Source organism: Leucopleurus acutus (genome assembly GCF_964270905.1).
Source record: "Leucopleurus acutus genome assembly, chromosome: 2".
Taxonomy (NCBI): Eukaryota; Metazoa; Chordata; class Mammalia; order Artiodactyla; family Delphinidae; genus Leucopleurus; species Leucopleurus acutus.
In genome coordinates, this window is record NC_139143.1 from 160,771,852 (window position 1) to 160,797,409 (window position 25,558).

A 25,558-nucleotide genomic window follows, 5' to 3' on the forward strand; every position below is an offset into this window, starting at 1 on the left:
CCATGGACATACAGGTAACAAAAAAACCAAAAACATACAGAGGAACAACACATAGTAACTAAAGCATAATGGTTACCTCTGAGCAGAATTGAGAGAATAGAGCATGAGGCTTTAGTTGTATCTGTTACTTTTTTTTTTCCATACCAAAAAAAAAAAAAAAACCTGAAGCTCTTATGGCAAAAAATTTAACATCTACTTAATCTCAGTTGAGAAAATAGCTGTTACATTTTCTGAACTTTTCTGTATGTCTGAAATATTTTGTACTTCAAATATTTTTTAAATCTAAAAACAGAGAGAAAGAAAATAAAAGGGAAGAGACAGAGAGGAAAAAGAAAGAGGAAGAAGGAAAAGACACTAATATAAAACCTCAGTGTTGTGAGAATTTTATTAATACCTGCATTCAGTGGTATTTGGGTGCCATCACAGTCCTCAGGGATACCATCCCCTTTCCCAACTTAGGCCAGTGGTCCCTGGACAGCTCAACTGGCAGTCCTCCTAAAGAGCCCCAAAGCCTTTCTAACCCCCAAATGGCTGTTTAGTGGGGATGCAGAAAAATACAGTGCTCTTAGGTGAAGGACTCAGTGGAAATGTTGACCAACTTTCTCTGTTCCCTACCCAGATTTAGAGATGACACTGGGTCACTGACCTTTTCATAACCTCCACTGGTCCAGGTGTTCCCTTTTCATTGCCAGACCCCCAGGCTGTTCTCTAGTTAATTTATGCCTCCTGAAGGGGGTCAAGCTTATTATTGCCTGCATATATGATCCTTCCTTCTATTGGAGGGATAATGGTCCCGCCTGACTTGGGCCACGTGGGGAAACGATGGGGCATAGAGTTGCCTTCCAAGGCCCCTCACAGCAACTCTTCCACCTCTGGCCCCAACTGGCCCTGATGCCACTGGGGTCCATCTCTACCCACTACAGACCACACTCTGGTTAGCATAGATCTCCAAGGAGAGCCCTGTACTGGAGGTTGAGACACTTGCTGGAGACTTAGGAGAAGCCTTGGGGCTTCCCACCCCTATGACCCCTCCCAACTACCTTCCAGGCACTGTTCTTTTCCTATTTCTTCTAACTATTCCCTACCGTTTCAGACTTGCTTTCCTCTCCTCTAACTCCCCTCTGTAAACCCTGACCCAGCCCCCTTTTTTTAAGCTATCTCTTCTATAGACACTTACCCTGAACATGCCTCACCTGGGAATTTCTACAATCCATGGTGCAAAGCTCCCAGCAGCCTGATGACATGATGAGCAGGGAGACACTCAATCAGGGCCAGGAGGCTTCCAGCCTAGAAGGGCACTTTGCCAGGTAAGGGGCATCTCTCCCAAAAGGAAGGCCTTGTTAATCCTTGGCCCTGGATAACTCACTGGTTATGTCTAACATAAACCTCTTTGAGATGAAATATAAAACAAAAGAAGAGCTACTGCTACCAGAGTCTGGTGGAGTCCACCTTATGCGGAGGTGGTCAGTCCAGAGCCTGACATATAACTTCATCAGGGTATACACAGGATTTTGTTTTCCTGAATAGATACACATTTTAATGTATGAGTTTTGACTAAAGTATTTTCACAGCTGATACAGTTTTGGGGGTGTGGATTCTTATGCTGAAGACATGTATTTTTAAATTTACTACACCGATTTAATAATTTGATCATTTATCTCTAAGTCCATTAGTATAATCATCAGGTTCACAGGATTTCTCTCCTGCAGGGATTAACTCATGACAAAACCCATGATCTGACTGTGAACACACTTTCTAAAAAGGCTTCAACATGTTGACCTTGAAGTCCTTACCCCACTATCACACAAACAGGGGTTCTCTCCCACATGGATTCTCATTCAACAAATATTTACTAGGTGGCTACTCCTGCCAGGCACTGTGCCAGGAGCTGGGGACACAGTGGCGAGCAAAGCACACGCAGCTGCCCTCTCTTGGAGCTGCCAGAATCGTGGTAGAAACAGGCTCTCTGGGGAAGGGGGAGATATGCACATACCTACACCTGCATGGTTTTCTCCCACGTGGAGTCAAATGGATGTGAAGGCCTGACTCGCTTCTCACGCACACAGGGTCTCTACCGCGCATGGACTCTGATGTGCATGAAGATTTGTGCTGTAACGGAAGCCCCAACCACAGACACTGAAAGCAATGGTTTCTCCCCTGCATAGACGCTCTGCAGAGAAGCTCTGTGTTCTTAAGAAACCCTTTACCCCACTTGCACATTTGTAACATTGCTCTCCTGTGGGGACTTATGGAACTCAAGGTTAGTGCTCTCTCCAAAGCCCTTACTACACTTAGCACATATAAATGGGTTTTCTCCTGTATTAATTCTTAGATAAACTCGAAGATCTAAGCTCTAACTGAAGAAACCCTTATCACACATCCATCACATCTGCAGTTTCATTCTCTGGAGAACGTGAAGATTCACTGTGATCAAAATCCTTCCCACACTCCTCACACCTACAGGTTTCTCTCCTGTGTGGACTTTCTGATGAGCACGGAAGCTTGTACTTCAAGGGTTTCACATTAAAATGGTTTCTCGTGTGTGGACCCTCTGATGCTCTTGGAGGTCTAGGTTCTGTCTGAAGCTCTCACAACACTCCTCACATTTGTACGGTTTTGCTCCAGTGTGGACTCTCCAGTGGATGCGAAGGTTGGGGCTCTGATGGAAGCCCTTGCCACACTCCTCGCGCTTAAAAGGTTTCTCTCCTGTGTGGACCCTCTGATGCACGTGAAGATTCCTGTTATAACTGAAGGCTTTGCCACATGTATCACACACGAAAGGTTTCTTTCTCGTGTGGACTCTCTGGTGGATGTGAAGGTCTGTGCTCTGACTGAAGCTCTTGCCACACTCGGCACAGTCATAAAGTTTCTTTCCTGTGTGGGAAAGGGGATGATTTAAGAATGAGAAAATGTTTACAATGATGAAAAAATATGACCGTCAAGTTAAAAGACCTCAAGGGAGGTTGTAAGCAATAGAATATCAGACTGGAGAATGTAAGAAACTATGTTAGTGGATTAAAAGATCAACTTGAAGATGGGACTTCCTGGTGGCGCAGTGGTTAAGAATCCACCTGCCAATGCAGGGGACATGGGTTCAAGCCCTGGTCTGGGAAGATCCCACATGCTGCAGAGCAACTAAGCCGGTACACCACAACTACTGATCCTGCATTCTAGAGCCTGCAACTACTGAGCCCACGCTGCAACAACTACTGAAGCCTGCGTGCCCCAGAGCCTGTGCACTGCAACTACTGAGCCTGTGTGCTGCAACTACTGAAGCCCGCGAATCTAGAGTCCGTGCTCTGCAACAAGAGAAGCCACTGCAATGAGAAGCCTACACCGCAAGAAAGAGTAGCCCTTGCTCGCCACAACTAGAGAATGCCTGTGCGCAGCAATGAAGATCCAACGCAGACAAAACTAAATAAAATTTTAATAAATAAATAAATACAAGTTCTTTAAAAAGAAAAAAGATCAACTTGAAGAGTTCTACTAGGACTCAGAGGAAAGGATTTTAAAAATGGAATTATGATCTCGAAGCTCCTATATATTACATGTATAAGAGATTCAGAAGGAGAGAAGAAAGGATATGAAATAAAAATAATAATAAATAATGAGAATGTACTTAGTCTGAAAGAGAACTTGATTCTCTTAGATTGAAACTATTTTCCCAGGACCACTTAGGAGTGCTAAAAAAAAAAAAAGACAAACTAACATATACACCTACCAGGATGAAATTTATGAATTTCAAGGATCAAGAAAACATAAGCATACAAAACATTAAAAAAGCAAAACAAGTTACTCCCTTGAAAAGAGACTGAGACTGACCAAAGACAACAGTACAATATTTTCAGAGTCTTGAGGGAAGAAAGACTATCAGCAAGCAAGCTAAACCTAAACCAATGATTCCCCTACAAGGACAAAAGGAAGGAAAAAAAAGGGGGGACAAAGATGTCCAAAATGTGTCAAAATAAAAACTCGTGAAAAGGGAAGACATGGAATATAAAAAGTAGAAATGAATAAATTAAAGCTTTTCCTCTTTTTCCCTCAACAAAATCTCATGAAATATCAAGGGAAAACTCCCCATGAGCTGAAGGCTTCAGAGATGAATGGGCTCAATGACAGGCAAATATAATTACGGGGTTGGGGGGTGGTGGGGAGGACTGCCTAGCTAGGCACATCCTGGTAAAACTCCTAAATTCCAAAGAAGGGAGGGACGAGAAAAACAGGTTAAACAAACAAAAATAAGATAAAATAAGACAGAGAAAATTACTAAACGAATGAATCAGATCAGACTCAGCAGTATCCGAGGCTTAAAAACAAAGATACAATGGCTAGAACATTCTCAGGGAAAATGATTTTGAATCTAAAGGTCTCTACTCAGTCAAACTACCATGCAAGGGACTTCCCTGGTGGTGTAGTGGTTAAGAATTCTCCTGCCAATGCAGGGGACACAGGTTCAAGCCCTGGTCCTGGGAGATCCCAAATGCCGCGGAGCAACTAAGCCCATGCGCCACAACTACTGAGCCTGCGCTCTAGAGCCCATAGCCACAAATACTGAGCCCGCATGCCACAACTACTGAAGCCCGCGTGCCTAGAGCCTGTGCTCTGCAACAAGAGAAGCCACCGCAATGAGAAGCCCGTGCACTGTAACAAAGAGTAGCCCCCGCTCACTAGAGAAAGCCCACGTGCAGCAACAAAGACCCAACTCAGCCAAAAATAAATAAATTAAAAAAAATTAATTTCAGTATATCAATATATCATACAATGGAATATGATATACCCAGTTAAAAGACTGAGATAGGTCTAAATATTTTGACATGTAAAGATATCTAACATATGTTACTAACTAAAAGGAAAGTTGCAGAACTAATTTTTATAACATAAACAGATAAATACACAAATAGAAACAAAACAAATATGTATCTGTGAGCTTATATATTTTCTGTCTGCTTATATGTAATATAAACAGAAAATAGTCTGAAAGATACTTTTTACTTTATATGCAATATATTTTGTTTTAATACCTTTCTAATTAAATAAGTAATTACAGGGAGGGGGGCACGGGGAGTGACTGTTTAATGGGTATGGGGTTTTCTTTTAGGGTGATGAAAATGTTCTGGAACTTGATAGAGGAGTTAGTTACACAACATTGTGATGTACTAAATGCCACTGAATTGTACACTTTCAAATGGTTAATTTTATGTGAACTTCACCTCAAAAAAAAAAAAGAAATATAAATGGCAGAGGGGGAACTCAAGTTTTTACTTAGTAGCAACATTTTTCTTTCTTCAATAGTGATTTGGACACTCTGATATTTGAATCTCAAGCCCTCACCTAGTTAAACACTTTAAGAGCTCACAGCTTTAAACAACCAAGGGAACAAAAATTCTCCAAAGAGCAGTTGTCCTCACCCACTAAGACCAGGTTGCCATAGATCTCCAGCATCACCTGTTTGTACAGGGCCCTCTGTGCGGGGTCCAGCTGCCCCCACTCCTCCTCGGTGAAGTCCACGGCCACATCCTTGAACGTAACGTGTTCTTAGGACACCAATGAACAGTAATTCCTCTTCAGTGAGCAAACATCTACACCAGCTTCCGTGGTACAAAGGGTACAAACTTGGCAACACTGAGAAAGGTAGACAGTATAAAGGGGACTTCAGAATTTTGTCCTAAGCTGTAAGAATAATTTAAAGAACAAAAAAAAAATTTTAAAGATATGTATATCTTTTGCAGAGGCTCACCAACCCTAATAATATGAGGAGCTCTTAAAAATCAATTAAAAAAAATAAAATGCTCCCAGTAAAAATGGACAAATGGTAAATAATCTGAGTGAGTAATTTCAAGAAGAAAAAAAAATTACCAATAGACACATAAAAAGACATGCTGCCTCACAAATTATCAAAGAAATGGGTATTCAGATAACGAGGCATTATTTTCCCCTATCCTTGGGGCAAAGATTAAGACTTATAATACCCACTACCAGTGACAGTATGAGAACACACATACCCCCATATACTGTTGGAAGGAGTATAAATTGGTATAAACTTTTTTGGAGAACAATATGGCAGTATTTATCAAACATATCTTTTGATCCAGCATTTCCAATTCTAGAAATTCATCCTCATAAGATAACTAATGACTTCCCTGCTGATAAACCCAATGGAAAGTTTTCAATCCTTTTTATGCTTGACTCCTTGGCATTATTTGGCCCTGTTGACCACATGGTGTTCCTCAAAACTCCTCCGAGAGTCTGGATATCATAGTATCCTAACTCTCCTAACACTCTGGTCAATCTTTCTCAATCTCCTTCTCTCCAGGTCAATGTGCGGGTTTCCTGGGTTGGATCCTAGGCCTTCTTCTCACTCTCCCTATGTGATCTCATATATTCTGATAGCTTCAAACGCCAACTGAATGCTGACAACTCTCAAATGTACTTTGGCAGCCAAGACCTCAAGCTATACCTAGAGTTCCAGACCCAAATATCTCCTTGGTGAACATCCAGTGTGAAGCATAGTGCCTGATCTACAGTAGGTAATCAATCAATTTCTACCAAGTGAAAGAAATATCTATTTGGATGTCTTCAAAGACATCTAAATCAACATGCTCAGTTCTGACTTTATCTTCCTTTCCAAAACTGCTTCTCTCCCAGTGCTCTCTAACTCAGGAAACCCCACCTCCAACCACCCAGATGTTTAGGTCAGAAAAAAAGAGGTCATCCTTGACTTCCTCTCTCCCATCCCTCACTAAATATTTTTTTTTTTTTTTTTTTTTTTGCGGTTCGTGGGCCTCTCACTGTTGTGGCCTCTCCCATTGCGGAGCACAGGCTCCGGACGCGCAGGCTCAGCGGCCATGGCTCACGGGCCCAGCTGCTCCGCGGCATATGGGATCTTCCCAGACCGGGGCACGAACCCGTGTCCCCTGCATCGTCAGGCAGACTCTCAACCACTGCGCCACCAGGGAAGCCCACTAAATCTTTTAAAATCTCTCTTTTACCTCCACTGCGCCCACTTTATTCTGAGCCACCATGACCTCACCTCTACCTCCTAATTGGTCTATACCATCCTGCCTTCCTGCAACATAATCTCTACTCTGTCTGCTCTTTTTGTGCCCATTCCTTAAATATTAATATTTGTGTTCCTCAAGATTCTTCTCTGGTTATCTTCGTTTTCTTCTCTTCTCGTATATCAGCTGGATGATCTCAACCAAGCCCATGACTTTAATGATTATATACATGGTGACAACTCATAAATTTGTATCTTTCACCTGGATCTGTCTCAGACCTTGATATCTATCTACATTCTAGACTTCTTTAATTGGATGTCCGACAGGTGCTTCAAACTGTCTTCTAACTCCCCTCTGCACACACAAACACACACAGAAACACAGAGGCTCCATCTCCTCTGTTCCTTATCTCAGTGAAGACTATCACCTTTCACCCAGTTCCCCAAAACTTGCATTTCAGCCTTAACTACTCCCGTTCCCTCACTCTCCACCACCATATACAGACCCACAGTGTTATATATGTTTTAGGTACGTACTTGGAAATGTCCATATTCTTTATATACTTATTTATCTACAAAGCCAAGTTCTATTCCATTTCATTTCAAAGTTATATTTCAACATAAAGTTCATGTGACGCTGGCTAATTAGCCAGGCTAACTGATACCTTTATTATTAAACAAATCCAAGGATTCTTTGAGCTATCATTCTTTTTGGAAGCCCAGCACCTTTAAACATTTAATTAGGAAGATATCATTTCTATTTTCAAGCAAGCTTGTAGATTCTTAGACTATCTTAAAGACTAACCACAAAGTGTAAATATAGCTGCATCCACACCTGAACAGTGGCTAGGTATTAAAATGCCCTTGATAAGAATTGGCAGTTTTGGGAATAGACAGGAAGGTGTCCTATGAACTGAAAATGATTTTATGAGATTACTTAAAAGCTAGTGCTATCCTTTCCAATCACTGCACTGTAAAGAAGTCTAATATGGGTACAGCCACTGTGGAAAACAGTGGTTCCTCAAAAAAATAAAACTACCATATGATCCAGCAATCCCACTCCTGGGTATATATCCAAAGAAAAGGAAAACACTAATTTGAAAAGATACATGCTCCCCAATGTTTATAGCAGCACTATTTACAATAGCCAAGATATGGAAGCAACCCAAGTGTCCATCAACAGATGAATGGCTAAAGAAGATGTCACACACACACACACACACACACACACACACACACACAATGGAATACTACTCGGCCATAAAAAAGAATGAAATTTTGCCATTTGCAACAACAAGGATGGACCTAGAGGGTATTATTATGCTTAGTGAAATAGTCAAACAGAGAAAGACAAGTACTGTATGTTACCACTTACATGTGGAATCTGAAAAAAAAAACACAAACAAAAGCAAATGAATGAATATAACAAAACAGAAACAGACTCACAGATATAGAGAATCAACTAGTAGTTACCAGCAGGGAGAGGGAAGGGGGTAGGAGCAAAATAGGGGTAAGGGAGTAAGAGGCGCAAACTACTATGAATAAAATAAATAAGCTACAAGGATATATTGTACAGCACAGGAATATACCCAATTTTTTATAACTTTAAATGGAATATAATCTATAAAAATTTTGAATCACTATGTTGTATACCTAAAACTAATACAATATTGTAATTCAACTATACCTCAACTTAAAAAAAAGTCTAATATGAATGAGGATGTGATAGATCTTTTAGTGTGGTTATTTGTATTTATTATGGTTCTAAGAAGAAAGATTAAGTTGTATTGTGGGAAAACTCTAAGAATGAAATTCAATGTCTTTTATAAAGCTTTGAAATAGTTTACTAGTGATCTGTCAGTCTTGAAATTCAAACATCAACATCATTAATGCTTAGTCTACAATAACTGTAACTTATTTTCTAAGACTATATATTATGTGACTCAAAGGCACACTTAAGACTTATGTTCTGGATATCTATCCACTGTCTTAATTCTGTTTCTCAATCATCACAAACTTATTTCCTATAGAGAGCATTCACTGCAATGCAGTCAAGTAACAGAAAGTTTCTAAGTCTAGAAATACAGCAACTTCAGAAACAAAGTTGATGAAAATAAATTCCCAGTAATTAGGCATGTTCACACTGTAGTACTAATTTTCAATTCTTAATTATGAGAAGCTTTTAGGAACTGGCTGTACAGGTGAAATATTCAAGTTGGTCTTGAATAAAGAGACACTGCTAATGTTTTGTTTATTTGACCCTAGGAATTTAGACTGATAACAGCTGGCATTAGAAAATCTATTAACATACATAATCATAACAAGTAAAAAAGGGAAATCCATATGACCATCTCACAGGATGGCAAAATAGCATTTAATAAAATAAATCAAATTCTAATTTAAAAACACTTTTTTTTTTTGGCTGCACCATGCGTCATGCGGGATCTCAGTTCCCCAGCCGGGGATTGAACCCGCGCCCCCTGCACTGGAAGCATGAGTTCTTAATCACTGGACCACCAGGGAAGTCCCTAAAAACACTTTTAAAGGACATTGGTCTAGGTAGTGAAATAAACAGACAAAACATAAACCCAGATGAGAATAACAGATTATCAATATGCAATGATAATATTTTGACTTGGTCTTAAATATTGGGAGATTGAAAATATTTGTAAAGGAGTCTGTTTTACAAATTTAACCAGATATGAATAATAAATGATCACATCAATTAAATTTTGTCATTTAAAAAAATTTATTCTTAAATACAGTAGAAGTGTGTCATTATAAATGCCTAAAACCACAGTTTTTAATGCCCAACCCTAGGTTTTATTTCAGCTATTAAAGAAGCAACATCAAGTGTATTTAAGGCTGTATCACTACAGATTGTGCTGAAAAATCACTTGCAGTGTTGCAACGTCTCACATCTATAATGATCCTACACACAGTGAGTAAGTAGTACAGGCACACATAAATTAGCTGCTGATATAAATGAAACCTCTAAGCCTATGATCTATTTGATCTCATGTAAAGAAATACATTTTTGGTTCTTCTTCATATTCCTTGTTTGTAAAATGTCTGCAATATGGCTGTACTATTTATTCACTTGGCTGAGGATTTTTTCTAAACAGTGCATATTCTTTTTATATAATATAAAAAATGCAGTGGCAACTCTGAGTGTCTAATCTAGCCCACTAGTTTGACGAAGTGCTGGCTTGTATGTCTAGGTTAGACACTTAAATTATAACTTTTTCCTAGGGTATGTACTGACATAATTAACATTCATCTATGGAAAGAAAACTTGATGATAAAACAACACACATTTCAAATAACCCCCTCCCTCCCACTCTTGCAATGAGAATCACATTTCATTTGCTATTTTTTTCTGATAACAAAAGTGCTATTATGGAAGATAAGAGAAAACTACAAAAAAAAATACAAAATATATAATCATATTGCCCCTAAATAACTACTATTTACATTTTGGCATATATATGTAAGTTTTAAAACTTGGGGATATTCTTTACAACTTTTTAAAACATTTTGCAATTAAAATATCATGAACATGTTCCCCTATTAGTAAATATTCTTCTATACCTTGTTAATGGCTATATAGTGGCTCTTCTCATGGTTATATCATAATTTAACAATCTCCCAGGACTTCCCTGGTGGCCCAGTGGTAAAGAATCTGCCTTCCAATGCAGGGGATGTGGGTTCGATCCCTAGTCAGAGAAGCAACTAAGCCCACGTGTCACAACTACTGAGCTCGTGGGCCTCAACTAGAGAGCCATAACTAAAGAGAAAACCTGCATGCCACAACTAGAGAGGAGCCCGCACGTCACAGCAAAGAGCCCACGCATTGCAACGAAAGATCCCGTGTGCCGCAACTAAGATCCAACACAGCCAAATAAATAAATAAATATTAAAAACAAAACAACAGGGGCTTCCCTGGTGGCGCAGTGGTTGAGAGTCCGCCTGCCGATGCAGGGGATACGGGTTCGTGCCCCGGTCCGGGAAGATCCCACATGCCACGGAGTGGCTGGGCCCGTGAGCCATGGCCGCTGAGCCTGCGTGTCCGGAGCCTGTGCTCCGCAACGGGAGAGGCCACAACAGTGAGAGGCCCGCGTACCGCAAAAAACAAACAAACAAAAAACAACAACAACAAAATGTCCCTATATTGGACACTAAAGTTACTTACCACTTTTCATTACCATAATGATACTGCAAGTTATATCATTGTATTTAAATTATATGCACTTATCCACTCTTTTTCTCAGGGTAAATTCCTAAAAGTAGAATTGTTAGCTAAAAGACTTTTGTTAGGTTTGTTAGGTAAAGACTTCTGACACATATTTCCAAAGCCCTCCAAAAAGTCTGTAGCAAAATGACATTTAGTTTAAAAGTATTTGAGTGTCCTGGTTTTACCAGTAAGTATTTTTAAAAAACACATCTCTGACAACTTGATAGGTGGCAAAAATGCCATTTCATTATATTATAACATTTCTTGGATTACTAGTTAAGTTGAAAAATAGTAAACCAGATGCTACAAATATTTATAAGATTTACAGGTCAATAATATCATGTCACAAAAATAAGGAATTTCACCTAACTGGAAACAAAGAAAAAGGACTACTCCTTTCCCCACAACTGAAAAGGAAAAATAAGACAAAACAACCCAGTGAGCTGAGAGCAGAGTGGCAGGCAGTTGGAAAGGACAGGTTGCCCTGCAGAGATGCCAATAGCAGCACTGCTGTGGTATATGGAACCTTATGCCAGCTGCAGGGTGGGAAGCTTAGCCTGACCTGGGACCTCTGAGCAACTGGGACCATCCCATGTTAGTACCATCCTCTAAGCTCTGGCAGAAACAGAAGCATATTTCCCCTGAAGAAAAATTTCCCATAGGACTCAAATAAAGATCAATCAATGAGCTCATAATTAAACTCATCAAAGGGGAGAGTGAGCATAAAACAGATTAACACTACCAACAACTACAGATATTTAAACTATCAGATACAGAACCAGAACAGCAATACATGAATTATTTGAAAAAATAAAAGATGCAATTATAAGATGATAAAGCAAAGAAATTATCTGAAAATAACATGCAGTTGTGAAAAAAATAACAAATGGAATGTCTAAAGATGCATTAAAAAGGAACTTCTAGGAAGAATGTATTTCAGGAAAAAGAAAAGTGATCCCAGAAGGAAAGGCTGAGACAGAAGAAAGAATGGCAAGCAAATAAATGATAAACATATATGTAAATCCAAACATTGTCTGTATAAAATAATAATTCTAATAATATCTAATTTATTAAGAGGACAGAATTAAAATGCAAAAAACAGGGACTTCCCTGGCGGTCCAGTGGTTAGGGCTCTGCACTTCCAATGCAGGGGGCACAGGTTCGATCCCTGGTCGGGGAACTAAGATCCTGCAAGCTGCTCAGCAAGTCCAAAAAAATAAAAAATAAATAAAATGCAGAAAACAATAGCTTTTAAGTCAATGGGGGATGTGATCAGTAGTTCCTAAGTCCTTGCATTATTCTGAAAGAGGTTAACATATTGTTTAAACCTAGGCTTGCAAGTAAGCACGATAAAATTTCAAGGGTAACCACCAAACGAATGGATATAAGTTATAAATTTCAAACATGTAAAGAGGAAAAAGAAAAAAAACCCTCTCCACTTAAAAAACAAACAAAAAAAAGAAAGGAGGGGAAAATACAGGAAAAATGGACAAATAAAATTAAAGTGCAAGACAGTACAAACACATCAAATATATCAATAACTACACTAAATGCAAACAGGCTAAACTTGCTAGTTAAAAAAGTGCTGATTATCAGATTGAGGGGGGAGGAGACAGAATTCAGCTATAAGCAGTTAATGAGAGACATACCTAAAGCATAAGGCCCTGAAAAGGTTGAAATAATGGAAAAAGGTAAACCAGGTAAATAATAAACAAAAGAAAGCAGGAATAGCTATACTAATGTTGAACAAAATAGATTTCTAGACACAAAGTGATATAAAAGGTCACTACATAGGGATAAAAACTTTAATTCTCCATGAAGATATAACAACTCAACTTGTATGTACCTCATAAAACATCCCCAAAGTAATATATTTTTTTAAAATGGAAGTACTACAGAGAGAAATTGACATATCTACTACTCAGAGAGATTCCACACACTTTTTTTTCTCAATTCTTGATGGGTCAAGCAAACAAAAATAAATCAATAAAGATACAAAAATTTTAAACAAGTCAGATCTTATGGACACCTATAGACAGTTTTAAAAATTGTATAGAAGTATTAAAAATTAGGGGATGGGCTTCTCTGGTGGCGCAGTGGTTGAGAGTCCGCCTGCCGATGCAGGGGACACGGGTTCGTGCCCCGGTCCGGGAAGATCCCACATGCAGCGGAGCGGCTGGGCCCGTGAGCCATGGCCGCTGACCCTGCGCGTCCGGAGCCTGTGCTCCGCAGCGGGAGAGGCCACAGCAGTAAGAGACCCGCGTACGGCAAAAAAATAAAAAATAAAAAAAATAAAAAATAAATAAAATAAAAATCAGGGGAAAATGCTGTTAAGTAATTTCCAATTAACATTATTATCTATGACCTAGGCTGCTTAGCACCAGATTTCTGTTGGTAACAAGAAAGTTGAGATGCTCCTTTACCATGCTGACGAAAAGCCCGCAGACCCTCTCTGGTAGAAGAAAAAGAACACCCATAGCCCAGCCCAAGGGTCATCCTTGGATTTTAAAGAACACAAACCCTGGTCAATGAATAAATCCACTCACTTTATTTGGGAGAATCCTGAGGCTTCAAGATATTTCTGAAGATAAGTGTTCCCTTATGGATATGGAAAGAGCACTACATATGAGGAGTAATAGATGGGGGTTTAAGTTTTGTTTTTTCCAAAAGTAACCATCTGACATTGGATGAAGGTAAGGAGGATAAGGATGATAAAGATTTATTCAATAGATATTTATTGTACCTACAATGCATCAGATATTGTTCCTGACTCTGGGGATACATTAGTGAATAAAACAGACAAACACTGCCCCGGTGGAACTAGCTTACATTCTATCAGTATGTGACAGGGAAGAAACATAATACATAAGTATACTATATAGTAGGTTAGAGGGTGATATGAAGGTTAATTTTATATGTCAACTTGGCTGGGCCACATTGCCTAGATATTTGGTCAAACATTATTCTGGATGTTCCTGTGAGGGTTTTTTAGATGAGATGAACATTTAAATGGGTGGACTTTGAGTAAAGCAGATTACCCTCCTTAATGTGGGTTGTCCACATCCAATAAATTGAAGGTCTTAATGGAATAAAGACTAACCTCCCTAAAATGAGAATGAATTCTGCCAGCAGAAGGTCTAAAAAAAAAAAGTTGAGGGGCTTCCCTGGTGGCACAGTGGTTGAGAATCCGCCTGCCGATGCAGGGGACACAGGTTCGTGCCCCAGTCCGGGAAGATCCCACATGCCGTGGAGCGGCTGGGCCCGTGAGCCATGGCCGCTGAGCCTGCGCGTCCGAAGCCTGTGCTCCGCAACGGGAGAGGCCACAACAGTGAGAGGTCCACGTACCGCAAAAAAAAAAAAAAAAAGTTGGTACCTACCCACTTACCTTTAGAGAATATACATTCTACTCAAGCACACATGAAACACTGTAAAAATTGATCATAAACTAGGCCATAAGGCAATTATAAACAACAAAAAACAGTAAAGACTTGAAAGAGGTATGGAAGTTCATATACAGGTATCCTTGCTATCTGCCACTTCACTTTCATGAAAGACCTACATTAAGACCTACATTAGCACCTGTTTTTGCTAACAGAAAGAAATCTGAAAAGCATTTTCACTTCCATGAAGAAAAACAAAAATCAAAAAAAACATTCAGCACTTGTTTTGCAAAGAGTCATTACAGAGGCAGCACATACCCAGGGCTGCTAGAGTGGCACTGCCAAACTTCTTCCTCAGGAACTTCACTCAGCATCAAGCTTCCATAGCTTTGAACTGTGTCTGTGAGCATCTGTGCTTTATCTTGATTTATTTTGTGTGTCCATTAGCAAGATGTGTCCTAAAGTAATTGCTTCTTTCCACCATTTCGGCTTCGGAAAGGTTTCATAGGAACACCCAACTTTCAGATAGCGGAGGAAACCTGTAGTACTCAAATCTTCTCTAGCTCACCTCCTTCAGTCTTCCTCAATCACCCCAGTGCACACTGATTTTTTCCCCTCCTCTAGCACTGCTATCACTGAGTGCAGTCTTCAAACTGACACTTAAGAGTGGCTTCTTTTCATATTACTCATTGCATATGTGAGTAATAATCACTATTTTATACATGTACATATGAATCTCCCCCAAAGAAACCACACACGTTGAAGTAAGAATTGTATCTAAGTCAGTTTGTTTTGCTCTTACAAACAAATGAGCACAGAGCAGCCATGACGAAGTAGATAAATGAATGAGCAAAATGTTAGGGAGAGAAGAGACCTAACCTAAAGAAGGGCACCAGGCAGGAAAGTGCACTCCTTTCAGAGTCCTTCATCTCACAGATTAGGCCCAGCCCCCAAGGTGTGCACAATTCAGGCTCAGTCCCTGGATGAGAAGACTTGTCCACTGACAACATGTACAGCATAGGCAATGGGCCTAAAGACAAATCTGGCTCCACCATTTCATAGCTTGGTGAACTGGACAGGTCTCTAAACCTCACTGAGCCAGCTGCTGCATCTGCAAAATGGAAATAATGTCCACTTCTCACAACTGTTGTGAGTATCAGAAGAAAAAGTCAATGTTGAGCTTATCCAGCACATCCATAAAGGTGTTTCCTTCTCCTTTTCTTCAAGAGTATGTATACCGGGACCGAGAAAGGAAATATGCATCTCACCTGGGAGCTGGTCATCTCTTCTTCCTCAGCAAGGTCAAGGAGTTAAGGAGGCAAAGCTGGAAAAGAAAGGAGCCATGAGACAAGCCTGCCTTGCAGCCCCCAGAGTGGCCAGCCTCACCCGAACCATTCCCTCAACCAGCCTGCCCTACGCTGCCTTCTCCTCTCCACACTACAGACTGTTCACCACCTCAGGTAAGAGATGGGGAACAGTCTATTCTAAGTCCACGGTCTCTCCCTGTTCTCTGAAGGTGTCACCTGACCCAAGCCTTGCTGAGGAACGTCCACAGCCTCAGCAGCTCCAGAACCACTTCCTCCTCCAGACCCCGGTCTTGGCTAGTAGTTTTGGCAGGAAGCCTCAGGTCACAGGTGTATCCTCTCAGGGGTCCAGCCGCCTGAAGAGTTGCGGTCTTCTTTCCTACCAGCATGGCTTGTTCCTGTGGGCTCAAGAACAGCAAGAGTGCCACAGTCGGAAATCCAGCCGGGCTCAAAGTTACACTAAGCGTCTCCCAGGATACATACGGAGGAACTCCGGCTAGGAACCTCTGGCCACCGGGACAGCAAAGCCGGCGGCCAAACACTTGAAGGAGAAACCCGAGACATCAGAGGGTGGAAGCGCCCGCACACACTGCTCTGGGGGAGATACGCGGCTGACCCGCCCCGCCGATATGCTGCGATCGTAGCCCCGACCTGGGGGCGCCCACAGCCGGGATCAGCGGGGCACAGGGGGCTAAGCCAAGGCTGGAGTCTGAAGGAGAAGGGGATCCTGGAGCCACGGGGCGGGGGGGAGGGGGGTTCCACGAACGCTCCTGTCTGCGGTGAGCAGAGCCGGTGACTGTGCCTGCTTTAGAGAACCTGGTAGGATCTGATCCTCCACAGCCAAATCGCGGGTGACACACTCTTTCGGGGACCATCGCTCCCGGGGCCCCAGACTTGGGGCTTCAAGTCCCTCAAACCCACCCCTACTCTGGCCCTCTGATATCTATCTTCCCTTTGAACCTGAGTGCCCCTCTGAACCCCAGTCTTGCCGGAAGTAGCTCCTGCCGCTGCCAAGAGCCGCCAGACTCACCTGGCTCAAGCCGGGTCCCGGGTCTCTGGTTTCCCGGCCCGGGGCCAAGCCCGCTGAGGCTGTACTGCGCCTGCGCGGAGAGAGCCCGGCGTCTCCCACAAGACCCCGCGGCGCGCCGCCTCGGTCCCTCCCGCCGCTGTCTCCATCGCCTGTTCCCCTGGCTGTGGCGTGTGGAGGGTTCTCCTTCAGCCTTGCCAAGGGCTACAAACGCCACTTTTTAGTTTCAGTTCCTGGGATCCTACAGTGGCAGTGCCATGTAGAAGCTTGCGACCTACTACGGAGGTTTGAGTGGGGAGGGGAGGGTGTGCAGGCTGGGTGAGACTGCGCGCTGGGACTTCTCCCCCTCACGCTTGGGAGCCTGGCTTTGTTGTCAAACCCAAGTTCATGTGCCCAGTCAATGCCCAGTGAGACCAGGGTTTGGAGCCAAGAAAACAGGGCTGAGCAAGGAGAACAGGGCAACAGGGTGGCTCATGATCAAGACCTGCGATCCCTGATGACTTGGAGGAAGAGTGTTTATACGCAAACTTTCGGGGGGGGGAGGGGGGGTGCTTGCAGAGTGTGTGACCTTCCTCTGATTGGTTGGTGGGAGGTGTTCCAGGAATCTCAGTCATCAGCCTTCTGGTTCCAACCAGTTTGGGGTCTATGTGCTTATGCTTAGCATAAAGTTATTATCCTCTACCTGAGTGGAGACCTTAGTTCCTGTAGAACTAAGAGATACAAGCTGCATTATTGTTTCTGTATTCCCTCACTCCCCGTATTAGTAACTGTTTGAATCTGCCCTTTGGAACCCAGGGAAGGTCTAAGAGGCTGCAACCTTTTTCCTACAAACAAAAAATGGGGGACACAGAAAGGCTTTCGTGCTTGGGAGGGCCCCACGGGGTCCTGCTCAGTTTCAATCGCCCCTTTTCTTTGCTACTCCTCAATCATGAGGGGACCCAGGTGTTGGACAAAAAAGGGAATAACATTTTGGATAGAGAGATTAATCATAAACTCAGCAGAGGAACGTGGTTTTAGGGGGACTCAGTTTCAGTTTCTTGGGGTTGGGGGCTGAGAAGGGGAAAGAGACTGGCATCTCTCATTTGACCAGTGGTCCTTTCCAGAATGTCACCTCATATGCACCTCTGGGCAGGCAGGTGTTCTAAGGCAGGGTGGCGAGGGACCCCTCAGTGCGGCCCGCCCTCCCGCACGGTTCTCGGACGGGAAGGCCTGGCCCAGTGTGACATCTTCCTATCCTCTGCGTCCGTCCCCTATCCCCGGCTAATGTACTCAATATGTGTCCTCTTGGCGGCCCCTCTGCCCTGCTGTTTCTATACGGGCTTCACTCCTTGCAAGCAGCCCCAATCTACATGGGGGAATCTCTTGCAACCCTCTTCATGGTACCGACTCGGGTCCTTGGGTTCTTTAATTAATAGAAATGGATAAGAGGCCAGATGAGAAAATCAGGCAAGGCTTTATTGAGACTCGTGCTGCAGCATGAGGGAGGGAAAACAAGTGAAAGATTCCCTTGCTCGCTACCGGAGGAAGGGGGTGAGGCTGGGGGCAGATGGGGGGATCGGCAGGAGGGGTGGCGGAGGTAATCTGCCCACCCCCTGGTGGTGCTGAGTGCAGGGGGCATGGGCAGTGCCCTGCTTTTGCTCCCAGCACCTCAGGAGTGGCAGTTGGTTTTTGGCCTTTTTGTATCTTACTCTTCATAATTTGCCCCAACTGCGCAGGCATAAAGTTATTTTTAGTCCCTTACAGCTTCTTTGTATTTTGTTGCTCAAGGAGACGTTTGTCCAGGTGCAAGCACTCCAGTAAAGTGTCCTGGGTCCCAGGTCCCAGCCTATCTCACTCACTTGATTTTTGTAGAGAAATGCCAGGGCAGTCTCTGTCAGGGCTGACTCATGACTCTGCTGACTCCCATCCCCACCAATCTTCTGGTTACATGAGGTCGTAGGGGTTATGGGGCAGGTCTGAGAAGATGGTTGAGGATGGAAAAGTCGGTTTGGTCACCCTTTAAGTCCTGGAAGCAGAGAAGTTGTCTGACCCCCAATTATTTGTGCCTCTTTTTACAATGTGGGGTACTTGATGCCTCACCTGTAAATCCTAGTTTCTATCCTAGGCTAAAGGGCAAATCCCACTTAACATCTGTTAGAGTTACATAACATCCTGCACATGGTTGTATCAAAAATTTAAACTAGGGCTTCCGTGGTGGCGCAGTGGTTGGGAGTCCGCCTGCCGATGCAGGGGACGCGGGTTTGTGCCTCTGTCCGGGAGGATCCCACAATCCGCAGAGCGGCTGGGACCGGGGGCCATGGCCGCTGGGCCTGTGCGTCCGGAGCCTGTGCTCCGTGGCGGGAGAGGCCGCAGAGGTGAGAGGCCCGCGTACAGCAAAAAAAAAAAAAAAAAATTTAAACTATTCTCCCATTGTTGAACCTGTAGCTATGGTTGTCAGCCCTATTCACAAATATTCTGGGTTCCCTCTTCTTTCCAGTACATGGTAGGATTGCAATTTCCCATCCCTTGGAAGTTAGTGGTGACAATGTAACTTGTTTGGCTGCAAAATACAAGTAGAAGTAATGTGTGCCACCTCCAAAAGGAACCTCTTAAGAGCCAGCGCACAAATTGTCATGTTTCTTTTCCCTCTGCCCCAGAAATTGTAACGTTCATTGTGGCAAGCAGCCTCTAAAATGGCCCCCAATGATCCCCTTCTCCTGGTATTCAAGCCCTCATAATCCCCTCTCCTTGAATGTGCACTGAACCTGGTGACTTGCTTCTAATGAATAGAATATGACAAAAGTGATGGGATATCACTTCCAAGATTTGGTTACAAAAAGACTCTGGCTTCCATCACGCTTGGCCTCTTTACCCTCCACTGCTCCCTTAACCACTTTAAGAGCAGCCAGCTGCTTTGCTGTGAGATGTCCACGTGGTACCTGCAGAGGGCTGTGTGGTAAAGAGCTGATGTATCCCGCCTGGTAGGACCTGAGGCCTGCCAGCAGCCACATGAGTTAAGTTTGGAAATGGATTTTCTGAGGCCTGCCAATCATCACATAAGTGAACTTGGAAGCACGTCCTTCCCCTGTTGAGGCTTGAGATGACTGTAGCCCCAGCAGACACCTTGACTGCAGTCTTTTTTGTGTGTTTAATGAAGTTTATTTATTTATCTAGGCCATGCAGCATGGCTTACAGGATTTTAGTTCCCCAACCAGAGATTGAACCCGAGCCCTCGGCGGTGAACGCGTAGAGTCCTAACCACTGGACCGCCAGGGAATTCCCGATTGCAGTCTTAAACGCCAGAGGATCCAGTGAAGCTACGCCCAGATTCCTGACCCACAGAAATTGCGACAAAATAAATGTTTCTTGTTTTAAGCCACTAAGTTCTGGAGTAATTTGCTATGCAGCAGCAGATAACAAATACATTCAAAATGGTTCCAGAGTGGGGCAACATGGAGCTGAGGCCCCAGCCTATCCAGCCTGGGCAGGTATGATGGCTGAGAAACAAATCTTTGTACTTACAAGCCACTAAGTAGATTGGGGGGTTGGTTTAGTACTACACTAACCTTTGCAAGTGTAAATAACACAATGATAAACATCTTTGTACTGAAGTCATTTACTAAATTTCTAATCATTTGCTTAGGACAGATTCATAGAAATGGAATTGCTCATTTAAATGGTATGACAGGGACTTCCCTCGTGGCGCAGTGGTTAAGAATCTGCCTGCCAATGCAGGGGACACGGGTTCGGTCCCTGGTCCAGGAAGATCTCACATGCCGAGGAGCAACTAAGCCCGTGCACCACGACTACTGAGCCTGTGCTCGAGAGCCCGCGAGCTACAACTACTGAGCCTGCATGCCACAACTACTGAAGCCTGCACACCTAGAGCCCATGCTCCGCAACAAGAGAAGCCACCACAATGAGAAGCCCGTGCACCACAACGAAGAGTAGCTCCTGCTCACCACAACTAGAGAAAGCCCGCGCGCAGCAACGAAGATCCAAGGCAGCCAAAAATAATAAATAAATAAATAAATTTATTAAGTAAATAAAAAAATAAGTAAATGGTATGACATTTTAAGACTTTTAATGTACATTACGAACTAATGGTCCAAAAAGTTATGTTGATTTACATTTCCACCACTGAGGGGTAGTCTGATTCACCAAACCCTGACCAGTTTATTTACCTTTCAGTCATAACTTATGTGTCGATGAAAAAAACCTGTTCATTACCTCCACCAAATTATCTTTTAAATATAATAGTTTCTAGCTCCCGGTACCACAGTCTTGGTTCAGGCCTTCATCATTCCTTATGTGGCCTACCGCAGTATTCTACTCAATGGCCTTGCTTTCTGCAATCAATGTGCCACTCAGCTTGCCTAAGTTATCCTTCAAAAAAATAGTAAGCTGGTCATTAGTCTCCTTAAACTACTTCAATGCCAACCCGTGTATTAGTTATAATAGACTAAACTGCTATAACAAATAGATCTTACAATGCACTGGCTCAGGAAAATAGAAGTCTGTCTCTTCCTCATTTCACAGTCTGGGCAGCTGGTCCATGTTGGTGGGTAGCTCTTTTCTGTGTGGTCAGTCAGTGACTGTCTTAGTCCATTCTGGCTGCTATTAAAAAATACCACAGACTAGGAGGCTTATAAACAAGAGAAATTTATTTCTCACAGTTCTGGGGGCTGGAAGTCTGAGATCAGGATGCCAGCATGGTCGGGTGAGGGCCCTCTTCAGGGTGGCAGACTCCTCCTCACATGGTGGAAGGGGCTAGTAAGCTCTGTGGGGCCTCTTTTTCTTTTTAAGGAAACATAAATAAGTGCGCTGACATACCATATTCACAATGGAAAGTACCAATATTATAAAGATGGCAGCTGTGCCCACGTTAACTCCTAAATTCAGTTCCAATCAGTAACTGAACAATGAAAACATTTTTCATCGCAGACATTTTCAAACTTCACAAAAAAGGATAGTGTAATGAACTCCATGTACCCATCAACCAGCTTTGACAGTTATCAACATTTTGGCAATCTTGTTATAATTACAGGGATTTAAGGGGAAATGTGTGTTATTTTCCTGGAGAATTTTAAATCAGGACCAGAAATCATCATGTCATTTTGCCTGTAATTACTATAGTTTGCATCACTAAGTACTTATTTTTTAAAGCCATAACTACTATTATCATACCTACACAAATGAATACACAAATGATATTCCTACACAAATTCCTACACAAATGATATTCCTTAATATCACCTAACTTTCCATCCACATTCAGATTTCTCAGGTTGTATCCAGAGATGGCTTTTTACAGTTGGTGTATTTGAATCAGGATGTAAACAGTCCTTACACTGCATTTGCTTTTGTCCTTTAAGCCTCTTTGGCTGTGTAACAGCTTCCCTTCTTTTTATTTCCTGCAGTCTGTTTGTTGTGTGTGCATGTGAAGGAAGGGATGTGGGTGGGTGCGTGTTCCAGTGGTATGTGTGTGGGGCCTCTTTTATAAAGGCATTAATCCCAGTCATGAGGGTTCTACCCTTATGACCTAATCCATTCCCAAAGGCCACACCTTCTACTAGTATCACCTTGGTTATTAGGTTTTCAACATATGAATTTGGGGGCGGTGGGACACAAACGTTCAGACCATAGCAGTGACCCAGACTGACAGTGGCTCTGCCCTTTTCAACACATTGCTTCCAAAGTTGACACATTCCAGCCCCTAGAAGAGCACCTCCACTACTAAAACACCATTCTCTGTGGTCTGGACTCCAAGGCAATTGCCTCTTAACTGGTCTCCCTATTTGCCCTGTTGGCATCTCTACTATCCATTTCCCACACACAGAACTTTCCAAAAATAAACCAGACTATACTACTCTTCTGCTAAAAATGTTCAAAATCTTCAAAACCTTCCCATCACATTCAGAAGGAAACCTCACATAATCTGGCACCTGTCTAATGCACAAAACTCACCTTCACTGCTCTGCTCCAGCCACACTGGACTTCTTGCTGATTCTCCACAGGCCAGGCTCACTCTTGCCTCTGGACCCGTGCACAACCTTTCCAAGGCTCCCTCCTTTGCTGCATTCAGGTCTCTATTTAAAAGTCTCCTCTTCTCAGAGGACTTCCTTGGCCACTCCACCTTAGTTTCCTATGAATTCAATCACCTGACAGGTGTTTTTTTTTTTTTTTAATGTTTTACTTATCAATACCTGGGGTTATTATACATTTGTTTGATTATTGTTTTTAGAGTTGAGTGCTGGCATCATGCCTTTTTTTGCTCACTGCTATATAATCAGTATACAGTCAGAACAGGGGTCAGCTCTGGTTTGCTGCCTGTTTTTTTCTTTTTTTTTTGGCCGCACTGCACAGCATGAGGAATCTTATTTCCCCAATCAGGGATGGAACCCGTGCCCCTTGCAGTGGAAGCATGGAGTCTTGACCACTGGACTGCCAGGGAAGTCCCCTGCTCACTGTTTTTGTAAATAGTTTTATTAGAACACAACCACACTCGTTCGTTTACGTGTCTATGGCTGCTTTCATGCTATAGCAAAGTAGTTGTAACAGAGACTGTATTGCCCACAAAAGCCTAAAATATTTAATATCTAGCCCTTTACAGAAAAAGTGTGCCAACTCCTGATCTACAGCAATTAATAAGGACGTATCAGCTTTCTATTATTTGCTCAGTGGATCTTGTTCCATTCCTTTATTTTCCATCCTTTCTGTATGATTCTGCTTGTCTTCTTGTATGCAGTTTATACCTGGATTTTAAAAAACAATCTGGTGGTCTCTGAAAAAGTATGGATTTTTAAGCCCTTTCTGGTTAAAAGAAGGAGGAATGAAGAGTATTTCTTTTACCATCTTGATTAAAATATAATGAAGACAGAGAACACTGATGCAAGAGAAACAACTGCTCTGATCTTAAAGATACTTTCTACTGCTGCTGTGCTCTATGAAACGTCTTGCTCAAAAATCAGACTAAATCCCATCTCTGTCCAAAAGAAAGCAGTAACTGTCATACTGATTAAACACATTTACTACCGTCCTAGCTAATTTCTAGACTTGAAAAAATTATTTGAAGAAATTTTTTTTTTTTGCGGTACGTGGGCCTCTCACCGCTGTGGCCTCTCCCGTTGTGGAGCACAGGCTCCGGACGCGCAGGCTCAGCGGCCATGGCTCACGGGCCCAGCCGCTCCGCCGCATGTGGGATCTTCCCAGACCGGGGCACGAACCCGTGTCCCCTGCATCGGCAGGTGGACTCTCAACCACTGCGCCACCATGAAGAAAACATTTTTTATAAGAGATAGTATTAGTTCATGAAATAATTTGACAATATCACCAATTTATCTTCTTTCTTCCTTCCTTTCTCCAGAAAGGCACCAGCTCTTTTGATTTGGGGTTAGGGATAGCACCTGATTATCTACCTTTTGCAATGTAAGTTATAAGGTGCTTCTGACATATTTATAAAAAAAAAAAAAGAACGTTATTATTCCTTAGGAAAGGTGATTTAATCCATTTGCATTTATTGTGATTAGTGATATACTTTGACACATTCCTGCTGTTTTATTTTTGCTTTCTATTTACCATGCCTTTCCTTCATTGCTTTGGTTTTTCTTTCCTGTTTTCTATTGGAATTACAGCTCTCTTTTTCTCTCTAGTGATTTGCGGCCTAGTCTATTTCTTTCAGTGGTTAACCTTCAATTTTTAACATGCATATTCAACAAGGTATAAAGTTAGTATCTCTATCCTTTCCCAGATCAAGGATTTTATAACACTTTAGCCCTGATTCCTCCCACTTTTCCAACTTTATTCTCTAGAATATTCATTTTACCTTATTTCTAGCCCTCTCCCAAAGCAGTCATCATTTAAATTACTTACACCCAACATAAACTCAGCTTTACCAACTTGTTTACAACTTGTTTGTTCATTGATATTTCTTGCATCCTACTCTTCTCGGGTGGCTGATGTTAATGATGGTTTCTCAGGAAAATGAGATTTCAGGTGATATTTTCGTTGAGAGTTTTTTGGCCTTCCATATACATATATATATATATTAATAAGCAGGTATTATAAAAGCATTAAAAAATAAACCTATCTTCAAACTGGAAAAAAATCAACCTAATGTCCGTGTATAAACACTTAAACAGAGAAAAAATAGCATATTTCAGTGTTCCTGTTAAAAGGAAAAAAGTTAAAGTAAAAATATCTCAAAGTGTAACATTCTTGAGGGAAGGTGGGTGTGAAAAAGGATAATCTGCTTACATTATGCATGACTATTTTCAAACATTTCGGACTAGACAAAGGCACAGGCTTCCAATGAAGAAAAATGGGCTTCTGGGGATTTAAGATCATATTTGACCTGAGTGTAAATAACATTTTGGTTTTCTTCCTGCCAAAATCATGTTCTGGGGTTGAGGTCATACAGGAAAAGAATGAAGTCAATGGTAGAAAGCTCCCCACGTAGCAATTTTTATGTGTCCAGTACTAGAGTCCAGGCGTCAAAGAAGTCTGGAAATGTGAGAAAATAACTTTTTATTGTTGTTTTTTTCAGATAAATGGTCATATCTCTAGCTTTAAATATAGAAGTACTTTGCCCACAAACATGTCTGAGGTTGAAAGAAAACATGTTAAACATATTATTTG

The 25,558-nt window shown here is 42.2% G+C and overlaps 1 protein-coding gene and 1 long non-coding RNA gene across 2 annotated transcripts; both read right to left on the reverse strand.

Annotated features, from left to right (window-relative positions):
- Positions 1-2,518: 2,518 nt before the first annotated feature.
- LOC309974833 (uncharacterized protein) lies at positions 2,519-5,999 on the reverse strand (the record flags this gene model as incomplete). The annotated part of the gene is made up of 2 exons (XM_082859619.1): positions 5,409-5,999; positions 2,519-2,874 (listed from the first exon to the last, which is right to left on the reverse strand). The coding sequence occupies exons 1-2, from the start codon at positions 5,440-5,442 to the stop codon at positions 2,519-2,521; spliced, it is 390 nt and encodes a 129-aa protein (XP_082715745.1). The 5' UTR covers positions 5,443-5,999.
- Positions 6,000-15,410: 9,411 nt separating this feature from the next.
- LOC309957409 lies at positions 15,411-16,988 on the reverse strand. The gene is made up of 3 exons (XR_014325968.1): positions 16,946-16,988; positions 16,135-16,313; positions 15,411-15,935 (listed from the first exon to the last, which is right to left on the reverse strand). It is a non-coding gene; the product is annotated as an uncharacterized lncRNA (long non-coding RNA).
- Between the last annotated feature and the right edge of the window lie 8,570 nt (positions 16,989-25,558).